The sequence below is a fragment of the Lissotriton vulgaris genome, chromosome 7, assembly GCF_964263255.1.
Source record: "Lissotriton vulgaris chromosome 7, aLisVul1.2, whole genome shotgun sequence".
NCBI lineage: Eukaryota > Metazoa > Chordata > Amphibia > Caudata > Salamandridae > Lissotriton > Lissotriton vulgaris.
The window spans coordinates 1,504,906,379-1,504,919,061 of NC_141695.1; the positions used below are offsets into that span (position 1 = coordinate 1,504,906,379).

General features: G+C 49.2%; 1 protein-coding gene across 2 annotated transcripts in view; it reads right to left on the minus strand.

The window, feature by feature from the left end:
• The window catches only part of NDRG3 (NDRG family member 3), a 392,953-nt gene that overhangs the window by 129,831 nt on the left and 250,439 nt on the right, over positions 1 to 12,683 (minus strand). For both annotated transcript variants that reach the window (XM_086932352.1, XM_086932351.1), the window contains exon 12: positions 6,595 to 6,646. In XM_086932352.1, coding sequence (XP_086788478.1) covers positions 6,595 to 6,646 — 52 coding nt within the window. The remainder of the gene's footprint in view (positions 1 to 6,594; positions 6,647 to 12,683) is intronic.

Below are 12,683 nucleotides of genomic sequence, written 5' to 3' on the forward strand. Positions count from 1 at the left end.
ACTGGCCCTGGGAACCTGATTGGCAGGGACCCACAGAACATTAAGTCAAAGTGTATCAGTAGTCTGGCAAAAAGTGTGGTGGGGGGTTATAACAGAAACCCAGCTTCCTACAGTCATGAGGTAGCGTGACTCCACCTCTTGCTTAGAATGCACATGGCCATAGGCTCCAATGTTGAATTATACTGTGCACAGTAGGCAAAGATAAAACTGGAGCAAAAGACACAGGAAAGAAAGACAAAAGAGGCCCAGGCAAGATAAAGAAGAAGTAATCGTAACGGCAAAGGTGAGACGTTTCTGGGGAGAAGAGTGTTCACATCTTAATCTACAGCACTACATACCACGAACAGGTGCTTACAGAGTAAGTAACATTTTCCGATCGAGGCATGTGTGGTTTTAGATGCACATGTGCACAGACTGGAGAGCCTAAGCAGTGGCTAGCCTATGGATGCTGTAGAAGACAGGGTGTAAGCAATACAACCTGAACAACCTTAGCTTGTTGGCAGGCTAATACGTCCATACAGTAGAGTTTAGTGAAAGTGTCTGGTGAAGACCACATAGCTGCTTTACATATGTCTGCCATAGGGATGTTCCTGAGGAAGGCCATAGAAGCCCCTTTTTTCTGGTAGGGTTGGTCCTAGGGTGGACATGCAAAACGTAGCTTTCGCATAACAGATTTGGATGTACTTAACTATCCATCTGACTGTGCCTGATTTTGATGAGGCACTCCTCTTATGTGGTTCAGAAAAGCAACAAACAGTTGTTTTTTTTGTGGTTTTTTTAAAGGGCCTCGTTCTGTCCACATAGTACATTAAGGCCCATTTAATGTCTAGAGTATGAACAGCCCTTTCTACAAGTGAGTCTGATTGTAGGAAGAACACTGGGAGCTCTATAGACTGGTTAAGGTGGAAAGGAGAGACCACCCAAGGAAGAAATGTAGGGCTGGTGCGGAGTTCCACTCTAGTTCTATGGACCTAAAAGAAAGGATCTTCCAATGTTAAGGCCTAGAGCTCACTAATACGCCTTAGTGATGTGATGGCTACTAACTAGGAAAGCTACATTACAAGACACAAATTGTAAGGGACATGACTGGAGAGGCTCAAAGAGAGGAGCCATCAGTTTTGTGAGGACAATGTCAAGATTCTACACCTGGGCTTGAGGGACACAGGAAGAATTACTCTAGTCTCTTCGTGAAATCTTTAATGTCAGGGATCTTGAAGAGGGACACATGCTGCCTACTCTGGAGATAAGCAGCCGCCACGTTTACTCGAACGGAGAAGGCTAGACCACATGTCTGGAGGTGTAGTAGCTAACAAATTATGTTCAACATGGCAGAATCAAGTGTCCACCTGGAGGAGCACCGAGTACCCTTCTAGGGAGAAGCTGGACAGGGGGGTGGACATGCTTCTTGCTTTTGTCTAGTGTTGTGTCAGAGAAAGAGCCAAGGGCTCCTGAACTGGGCAAAACTGGTTTATGCAAGGAGGGCACCAAATGTGCCCTTCAATGGAGTCTGGTGACGCTCGGAAGCGCCCCAGCTCTACCTAATTCTAAAGGAATCCTATGTTTAGCTTCCCCTGCCTAGAATTCAACTCATCAGAGGGAGGCAGAACACTGTCTAGGTAGGCTGCAGTGCAGGCTTGCAGTCCAACCCTGTAAAGGCTACACAGGTAGGTATTGGGGGGGTACTCTAAGGAGCCCCCCAGTATATGGTATCATGCAATTAACACTGGAATCGGTGTAGATGCAGGATTCCAACAGGTTTGATACCAAACCTGTCGAGTTTTGGGGCTGTCATTATGTAGTTAGACATCTCAACATGCCAGTGTCCAATACATACCTTAAAATGGTTGTCGCGCACTTATAAAGCCCAGAGAATAGAGTCCAGGGTTTATAGGCATACCTCTGATCGTGCAGGGGTACCCACACACTTAGAGCCATGCACCCTACCCTTGGACTGAAGGGCCTACCTTAGGGGTGACTTCTAGGTTAAAAGTGCAGTGACCAGGATAGAACGAAACACTTCTATCTAAAGTGAAAGGTTAAATGCACCATTTCATGCAGACTGCGATAGCAGCTCTGCAGACACAGTTTGCATGGACTCTCATGGATGACATAATACATGCTGCAGCCCCTGGGAGGACCCTGGGGTACCAATGGCCTGGGTACCTTTGTACCATATACTAGGGACTTGGTGGTACCCCAGTATGCCAATTGTTGGACATACAAAGTACGTACCAGCAAAATAGGAGAAGAGAGCACTGTTACTGGGGTCCTGGTTAGCAGGATCCAGTGATATACAGTCAAAACACACTGACACCCGGCAAAAAGTGGTAAGGGTAAAATGAGTGAGTGAGTGAGTCGGGTATATAAAGCGCGCAGCAATCCCGAAAGGTATCCGGCACTCAGTGACAGGAACCAAAACTGCAATTATTGCACAGAAGAAATAATAAGATCAGATTTTAAGGGCTTTCCAAAAAAAAAAAAAAAGAGGAATACAGACCTGTATTCCTGAACGTGTCGCTGACATGCATTAGGATGGAGAATGCTTTGATATCTAGAGCTAAGGGAAAGTTTAAGCACTTTACAGAAGATCCAAATGGCAATCTCAAAAACAAGTGGGTATAACATGAGCACCTTAGCTATCATGAGTTTACTTTGCTTTCGAAAGACCTTTGAGAATGATGCCCATTAGTGCTAACACTAGCCCAGAATCTTCGTTGCAAGAGGTGTAAAAGCTACTGTAGGAACCACATTATTAACACCATGGCATCAAAACCTTTATACATGTTCTCTATAAAATAAGCAAATTGTTTTATAACAGTAAGAGGGGTAGAATGTATCAACTTTTGCAACACCCTCTGAGGATGACAAAGAAGAATGAAGAGTCTAAGAAACCTCTAAATGGTGCAGTTCCAACTCCAGGTCAGCTTTGACACATAAAATGGTCTGCAGGGTGCGAGTGATTCTTACTTTCAAGCTCCTGGTGTCAAAGCAACTGGGGAGGCAGGTAGGGTAAATGGATATTCAATCAATCTGGATTTATAAAGTGCAACTAATCACCTGATAAGGAATCCAGGAGCTTGCAGGCCCGTGGGGGTTATTTGAACATCCAGTTTCGGAGGGCCATTCGAATTCCGGAAGTGAGGTCATGGTCCGGAGGTGCGTGGGCAGGCTGTTGCAGGTCTTTGCTGCGATGTGGGAGAAGCAGCGTCCTCTAATTCTTCTACTGTAGATGCAGGGAGTATGGGCAAGTGAAAGGGAGGTGTAGGGTAGTGTTCGCGATGGTTGGTGGGAGTTCAGGCAGTGGTTAATGTAGAGCCATGTGTGCGTGTATCAGCAGCTTGAATTGGCATCTCTTCTGTAAGGGGAGCAGTGGAGTTTCCCGAGGTGGGGTGTGCTGTGGGTTCATCGGGGAAGGCAGAGGAGGAGTCTGGCTGCAACATTCTGTATGGTCTGAAGTCTCTGTAGAAGGAGGGCGGCGATTTATTAAGTAGAGGGCACTGCCGTATTCCAGTCGGCTGGTGATGAGGGCGTATGTCACAGCGAGTCTTGTGTGTAGGGGGAGCCACTTGAAGACTTACGTAGTACGTGCAGAATGAGGAAGCAGGTGGAGAGACTGCTTTGATCTGTGATTTCACAGTGAGCTTTCTCAGTGATGATTCCGAGGTTTCTGGCATGGTTAAAGGGATGGGTGCGGGTCCTAGGTCTGATGGCCACCCAAGAGTCGTTCCCTGTGTTGCTGCTGCTGCCTAAGATCAGTACTTCAGTCTTGTCTGTGTTCAGCTGCAGGCAGTACTTCATCAAATCGGTGACATTTGTCATGCATCTGTAGAAGTTGGTTCTGGTGGTGGGGTTGTTGGTGAGTGAGAGGATAATTTGGGTGTCTGCTGTGTAGTAAATTATGTTGAGACCATGGTATCTGACTATGTTGGACAGCTGCATCATATGCATTGAATAGCATGTGGCTGAGGCCCAGTGACACAGCAGGTGATCTCCCTGGGTTCAGAGGTGAAAGGTTGGAGGAGGATCCTCTGGGTTCTTCTGGTGAGGAAGGAAGTGATCCATCTGAGCATGTTCCCTAGAATGCCAATTTGGTGGAGTCTTTCGATCAGTGTGTGGTGGGATACGATGCTGAAAGCTGCCAAGAGGGCGAAGAGAATCAAAGGTGCTGTTTCTCCTCAGTTGAGGAGGGTTCGGATGTCAGAGGTTGCGATCAGGGCTGTTTCCATGCTGTGATTACTGTGGAAGCCAGATTGAGATGTGTCAAGTAACTGGTTCTGCTCTAGGTGCGTCATGAGCGGATTGTTGACTATCTTTTCCAGTCCCTTGGCTGGGAATGGGAGCAGGGAGATTGGTCAGTAGTTTGAGTTCACTAGGGTCAGCAGAGGGTTTTAGGAGTAGTGGTCTGACTTCGGCGTGTTTCCAGGCCTCTGGAAATGTTGAGTTGGTGATAGAGGTATTGAGTATGGTAGTGAATTCCTGGCAAATCCTTTGGCCAGGAATGTGTGGTTTGTGTAAGTTACGGTGGTGGCGTATTTGTCGACGTGTGCGTAGGGGTGGGGTGGGGTGGGGTTCAACGTTTCTGTATATGGTTGCGATCTGGTTGTGGAAGAAGTGGGCGAGGCTGTCGCACAGCTCCTGTGAGGGTGTGATGTTGTTTTCGCTACCAGCTGGGTTGGAGAATTTCTTAACTATGTTAAAAAGTTTCTTGGTGTTGTTGGTGCTGGTTTTGATGTGTGCAGCAAGGGTGGTCTTCTTTGTTGCCCTCAGCAGGCAGTGGTAGAGGTTGAGGGAGGTATTGAAGGCTGCCCAGTCCAGGTGTCCTTGCTGGTGCAAAGTAAATAACGAAGGGGGGAAGAGAGAGTTTCAAAAAATGGATTCGTACTCCCTAGGTAAGTATATATAAACAAGAAGAATCCACCTTATAGAATGGAGAGGGTTCCCTACGATGGTTGGGATCACCCAAGTTGTTAAAATACCGCTCACACACCAACAGGCCCCTTGGTGTTATGCTTATCATTGGGGTCTTCGCACCCCTCTACGGAGCCGCGTATGGGGCAGTCAGGGGGCATTTCTCTCGCAGACCTCGTAGCAAACTGGCACAAGCAACCCCTACGTTTACCGAGGGCTCATGAGGCTACGGATTCTATAAAAAATAGTCGGCTATTAACCCCATAGCTGCTATTAAACATTCCTCCCCAGTGCTGCGCTGTCCATTAGAACTAGTGCTGAATGGACGTTCAATGGTCGTGCGCAGCACTGGGGAGGTAGTGCTGCCGTCGGCCAATGCACCGAGGCAGCACTTAAGGGGTTAAGCAAATTTGTAGGTACATTGCATAACCTGCACCATATTTCACTTTTTGTAAATAACATTTTCAAAAGTAGAAAAACTTGAGTAAGGTGGGGATTTGTGTACCCCAGTCCTGAAGAAGGAGTTCCGACTCCGAAACATGACACACACACACACAGGAGGTGATGCACATTGTCCTGCATACCATACCTCCGTCTCTTTCACCCTTTTAATAGCGCCAGCCCGGTGGCCCATTAAAGTTTTTTGTTCACCCCACGAGCCAGGCACTTTTTAACATCACTCACCGATAACCTCACCACTCACACACATACTAATCTAAAACCCTCACACACACCACACATAGTTGTTTATAATGTGCTCCCGCGTAGACGTAGGTTGCAGCACGCCGCATCCCGTAGAGGGGTGCGAAGACTCCAATGATGAAGCATGACACCAAGGGGCCTGTTGGTGTGTGAGGGGTATTTTAACAACTTGGGTGATCCCAACCATCGTAGGGACGCCTCTCCATTGTATAAGGATGCTTCTTCTTGTTTATATGTCCTTGCTGGTGCGCCATCTCCTCTCCAACTGTTTGCAGTCATGTTTCGCTGCTCTGAGTTCTCGGGTCTACCATATGGCCCTTTTTCAGGATTTTCTCTGGATGTTTGCCTTGATGGGGACAATGCTGTCAGTGCAATTGGTGAAAACTCCATGTCCAAATAACTTCAAGCAGGAAATGTTACTAAGACTTCAGTACGCAGCCATTAACCTGACCATGAATTGATTTTAATCAGTGTAACTGCACGGTCATGAGGACAGTCAGTAATATCAGAATCCAGCATGTGATGAATGTAGTTAAAAATAGAATTTGGAAGTGACATGGCATTGGAAATATTTTTTTTTAAATCAGATCAGAAGCATTGAAGAAGCACCCTTAAACCTCCAGAAGCTCAGGATTCTTGCATCCGAGGCAAGCACGTAAAAAGTAACTGCCATCAAGACAACAGACAGCAATTTTATGGAACCACTGCATGAAATCCAGCCAGAGTAACTCGGGAGTCAACTAGCACTCTTTGTTGGTATTTAAGTTTCTGGGTCTGACACCTGGAGATATTTTAACAAGTGAGGAACGTGCAGACTAAGTACATGTTAGAAAATAAGGGCATCAAAGCAATATTAATATTAATATAGTGCAATGATTTACAGACATTGTTTATTTTGGAATATATTAGCATTAGGATGTCAATCAAAAAAACAGGTTACAATTTCAGAGTGTTGAAAACATTAAAATATGAAAATATACTCACTACAGCTTCAACTGCAGGGGAACTATCACCAACCACTAATAAAGCAGGACACCTGAACAAGGCAAAAAAGAAAATGTTAAATCTTTTTCATGCCCTTCAGAGATTTTGCTTAATCATACATGGGTGCATTACAATTCTCCTTGGTATTTACCAGAATATAGGGTCATGCTTTTTCAGGACAAATTGCATTTAAAGAATCAACTATCCAAAGTAATTCTACTTTTGAAGGTGGAAAAAGGATTTGGAAACTGAATTCAGCTATAAAACAAGTTTTGGCAATGTATATAGTTTTTTATAATGAAAAGCTTTTGATGACTTAGTTTAAGCCCACAGATACCTTAAAGCACTAGGGTTTTAGGGAGCACGGACTATCAAACAATCAACATTTTAAGAGTACACTAAAAATGAAATGCTGGTCCAACTTAAACTAAATTAAAATGCAAGGGTTGGCCTCAATAGAAATGCAGGTAAAATAGAATCAAACCCTAAATGACGACTAATGGAAAAAGACAAATTAAAGTTGAGTCAGTACTATCTAGAACTTTCCACACTGAAGTGTACAAAAAGTGATGGATGGTGTGCTTGAATTAATCTGTCACTGGAAATTACTCGTGCCGCATCCCATCCCGGTCCATCATTAATTCAACATTACATAGATAACTTTTTGTATACTATGGTGTCTCCATAATTGGGACGACTATGCCCAGACGTAGGTCCTGTGCACACTGTCACTGGAACCAAGCTGTACCTGACTGATGAGCCCTAATCAGGGCGAAACCGGTCCTAGGTTGTTTGCATTCCAGTTCATGGAACCTGGCCTGCAGTTCAGCCTATGATGTTCCCATTAGAGCCGGGTCAAGACTCCCGTGCGTGCATATGGCTGGGTCCAAACTAAGGGGGCATGGTGAGTAAAATAACGATGGACTGGGATGAGACCCTGAGTAATTACTATAGGCTAAGATTATTTCAAGCATTCCATCCATCACTTTTAGTATACTTTAGTGACTTTCATAAGCGCTCCTGCTCAACGCAAGGACTAGAGAGCAGTGGTAGGATTTTAACTCACTTAATCCCTTGCCTTGTTTGCTGCTCTGGCAAGTAAATGCAAAGGCAACCTTGCAACTGGGTTGAAAGACCAGGATGGGGTGGTGCTCCTTTGAGAGGAAAGGAGGATGGAGGGTGAAAAAAGAGCATGGTAATTAAATAAGGAGAAGTGGAGAAAACCAAAACTAAAAAGTGTGAGAGTGGGATGGTGGGAAGGTGAAATGAAATTTGAATACAGAGAAAAAGTGAGGTGTAACAATACAGTACTACTGGATGAGCAGCAACGGCGGGAGTGATAATGATCACACATAATGGGAGGGTAGAAGAGTGACAAAAGAGGAATCAAAAAAGGAGGGTTGTGGAAGACAATAGGAAAATTGCTAGGGAAGAGTACACAATGAAGAGCATAAGTGAGGGAGAGTGAAACATTTGGGATAAAAATGGCAAGAGAATGGTAGAAAGCAGGGAAGTGAAGAAAAAACTACAGAGAAGGGTACAGAGGAGTTAAGGGTATAGGTCTAGGGAATAATAAAACATATGAAGTAGGTAAAGAGAAAATGCTCCATGAGAAAGGACACGGCAACTGCATACAGGTTCACGGTGGTAGACGGTTGAACCAAACAAATTAGAAATGCATACATCAGTGACATGTGCAATAGGGTGTGGTGAAGCTGAGGAAAAGATTGGCTGCACACTAGAATGCTGCGGCCGCCTTCGTCCCACCCATCTATGATCCTGACACTATTGGAGCCCATCCAGCCCACTGACTCTACTCTGCCACCCCATCAAATGGGAGACCAAATAGGCAGGAACGAGATGCGGCGTGGAGAGCAGCAGTCGGTCTGACTTGCAGCTGGCCTTATTTGGCTGCCATGATCACCGCTGCAGAAACTGCAGATGCTGTTGCAGCATGCCACAGACAGAATGGACCGCATGATAGCCCCCCCTTGGGCTGATGCAGTCCTCTGAGACCCTGCGACATTTGGGACCCCACCGATGACCACCAGCTGTAAGGTGTAGCAGCGAGGAGAGGCAACAAAGAGAGGCCTGCCATTCCCCAAGCGGGGCCAGACCTTGGCCCGCACTGACCTGGTGGTGCTGCAGCAACACTGCTACAGACCACAGCCTGCAACACTGCAGTCACAAAGGAGCTACTGTCTTGTCACCGCCCAACCGATGAGGTTGTGCCACTCGTTTCCCCCCGATTTTTGTGAATTTCTGCACTTCTTGTGACCTTTTGCCTTCTGTGCCACTTGTTTCCCTCGTTTTTTGTGACCTTTTGCCTTCTGTGCCACTCGTTTGTTGTGCCCTTTCTGCCTTCGGTTTCCTTCGTCGCCCCTCACCGCCCCCCTGACTGCCCATTCGCTGCCCCGCCTCCCACCTGCTCCTCCCTCCCACCTCCCCATATATGCCGGCCGCGCTGAAGGCGCGCCTAAGGCAAGCCCGTCTGCGCCCGCCCACGCCTGGACCGCGCCGAGTGCCAGAACCCCTGGCCCCCGCACCCGCCACGACGACTGCACGCTCTCAAACCCAGACGGCCCCACAACTGCTTCAAGGCCGCCCGAAACGCACACACGGTCCCTTCAGCTGCCGGAACTGCAGCTACACCAGCCACAGAGCTGACGAACCACCCGCCAAGAAAGACCTCAACCACCTCGATGCGTACTACTGAACACCAGATCCGCACACAAACATGCCGTCGAGCTCTGGGACCTGCTCAACACAACCTCCCCGGAAGTCGCCTTCCTGACAGAGACCTGGTTGAACAAATCCTCCGTACCGAGATCGCCATAGCCATCCCAGATGGCTACAAGATCACCCTCAGAGACCGCACCAACGGAGTCGGAGGAGGAATCGCCATCGTCCACAAGAACAGCATCAGGGTCTCGACAAGCACCAACTACACCTCAGCACCACCGAAAACATGCATTTCCAGATCCACACAGACCCCAACTCCACCCTCAGAGGCACCCTCGTCTACCGACCCCCCGGATCCCGCCCCCAGTTCAGCGACTCCATCAGCACGCCACCCTGACCTCCACCGACTACATCTTCCTCAGAGACCTGAACTTTCACCTTGAGAACAACAACGACAACAACTCCACAACCCTGATCGATAACCTTGCCAACCTCGGATTGAGACAACTCGTCACAATGCCCACCCACTCCGCCGGCCACACCCTCGACCCAGTCTTCTCCTCAAATCCGCACGTCTCAGTCAGCCACACGACCGAACTCTTCTGGACAGACCACCGCTGCATCCACTTCACCTTCCAGAATCCCACCGCACTAAACAGATCCCCCGCCGCCGCTGGAGCAAAATCACCAACTACATGCAAACCTCGCTCTCAGCCCACCCACCAAACCCTCCAACACCGACGACGCTGCCCACAACCTCAGACGCTGCATAGAGGACTGCTCCAACACCCTTGCCCCGCTGAAGAACCCCCCCCCCCACCCACAGAGAAACCAGCAAGAGGGCCAGTTGGATCACCCCAGAACTCCTAGCCTCCAAGCAAGCCTGCCGGAAACTAGAGAATAAATGGCACAGTGAACAAACTCCGGACAGCGACGCAGCACACAAGGACGCCGTCCGCAACCAACACCACCTCATCAGGGCTGCCAAGAAGACCTCCTTCAAAGTTCGCCTTGACAACAACACACAAGACAGCAAGGAGCTCTTCAACATGGGGAAGGAACTCTCCATCCCCAGGTCCAACACAAACGACATCCTGCTGTCGCAAGCCCTGTGCGACTCCCTCGCCACCTTCTTCCACCGCAAGATAGCAGACATCCACGACAGCTTCAACACCCAGACAGCCCCAACAGACAGCAACACAACAGACCCTCTGCACACCATCGATCACGTCCCCTTGCTAGCCTGGACCAGCGTGAGCATCGATGACACCATCAAGACCATGAGCACAATCCACTCCAGGTCTCCGACAGACACATTCCTGCATCACGTCTTCAACAAAGCAAGCAGCTCCATCGCACCCCACCTGCGCAACGTCATCAATCTCTCCCTCGAGACCGCGACCTTCCCAGAGAGCTGAAAACACGCCGAGATCAACGCCCTACTAAAAAAAAAAACAAGGCAGACCTAAGAGACCTCAAGAACGTCCGGTCCATCTCTCTGATTCCTTCCCAGCCAAGGTCATCGAAAATAATTGTCAACAGACAGCTCACCCGACACCTCGAAGAGAACAGAATCCTGGACCCTAGCCAGTCAGGGTTCCGCAAAACAACCACAGCACCGAGACCGCCCTCATCGCCGCCACCGACATCAGGACCCTGCTAGACAACGGGGAGACCGCAGCACTCATCCTCCTAGACCTCTCCGCCGCCTTCGACACCGTCTGCCACTGCACACTACTTGCACGCCTCCACACCGCAGGGATCCAAGACAAGGCTCTGAAATGGACCACCTCCTTCCTCTCCGGCAGAATCCAGAGCGTTCGCCTCCACCCGTTCAGTTCCGAAGCCTCCGAGATAATCTGCGGCGTACCCCAGGGATCCTCCCTCAGCCAGACACTGTTCAACATTTACATGGCCCCGCTCGCACACGTCGCCCGACAGTACGACCTCAACATAATCTCCCACGCCGACGACACTCAACTGATCCTCTCCCTCACCAAGGACCCCATCATCGCCAAAGCCAACCTCCACGAAGGAATGAAGGCCGTCGCCGACTGGATGAAGATCAGCCGTCTGAAGCTGAACTCTGACAAGACGGAGGTCCTCATCCTCGGCTCAAACCCGTCGGCCTGGGACGACTCCTGGTGGCCAACGGCACTGGGGGCAGCCCCGACCCCCACCGACCACGCACGCAACCTGGGAATCATCGTAGACTCAATGCTCTCAATGACCAAGCAAGTCAACGCCGTCTCCTCCTTCTGCTTCAACACCCTCCGCACGCTCCGCAAGATCTACAGATGGATCTAGACAGATACAAGAAAAACAGTCACCCAGGCCCTCGTCAGCAGCAGACTCTACTACGGAAATGCCCTCATCAATCGACTACAACGCATCCAAAACGCCTCAGCACGACTGATCCTCGATGTACCACGACACGGCCACATCACCCCCCACCTGAGAAACCTGCACTGGCTCCCCGTCAACAAGAGGATATCCTTCAAGCTCCTCATCCATGCACACAAGGCACTCCACAAGACTGGCCTAGCCTACCTCAACAGACGGCTCTCCTACACCCCCAACCGCCATTTACGCTCGGCAGACCTCACTCGCCACCGTCCTGCGCATCCGAAGAACAACCACCGGCGAGAGATCCTTCTCCCACCTCGCAGCCAAGACATGGAACACCTCCCACTGAGCCTACGACAGACCCAAGACCTGCTGATATTCAGGAGGATACTGAAGACCTGGCTGTTCGATCAGTAACGGCCCATCCATACTCTGCCCCCCCTCCCCCCCCAGTGCCTTGAGACCCTCGCGGGTATGTAGTCCGCTTAACAAATAACTGATTGATTGATTGACACACGCTCAACCGCTGAGGCGCAAATTACACCAGAGTACGATCTACGGGAGCTGCCCGACCAGGAGGCAGATGGATCTTAGCAGAATAGTGTCTCTGGAGGCCGCGAGCCAAATGAGTAGTCACCACACTTGGCATAGGGGGAATGCCTGTCTGACTCGTCTCAAGATGAAACAGACTCTAATTTGGCTGTGTAAGGTCCTGTCCAAGGCCCAGACCTGACCCCCGGCAGAGCTGATCTCCAACTTGCTTTCCTCTGATACTCTCTTATGCCACCCTTTGGGGTTCCCCAGGGGGCGCAGCAGATCTGGAGCAGAACTGGATTACTGCCCTGCATGGTAATTGTCAACACAGGGGGCTGCAGGACAAACTACGTATATGGATGGCGATTAGCGGCTATGCCACATGTGGGTGCACGCAGATTGGCAGCCCCTACTGGTGCTCATCAGGGCATCTTTCTAGATGAAGAAGAGTTGTCACAAGGTTAATGGGTTGACGAGTTCTGGGCACCTGACGGTTGTCAGAGGGAAATGGGAGTTGGGGGCAGTTT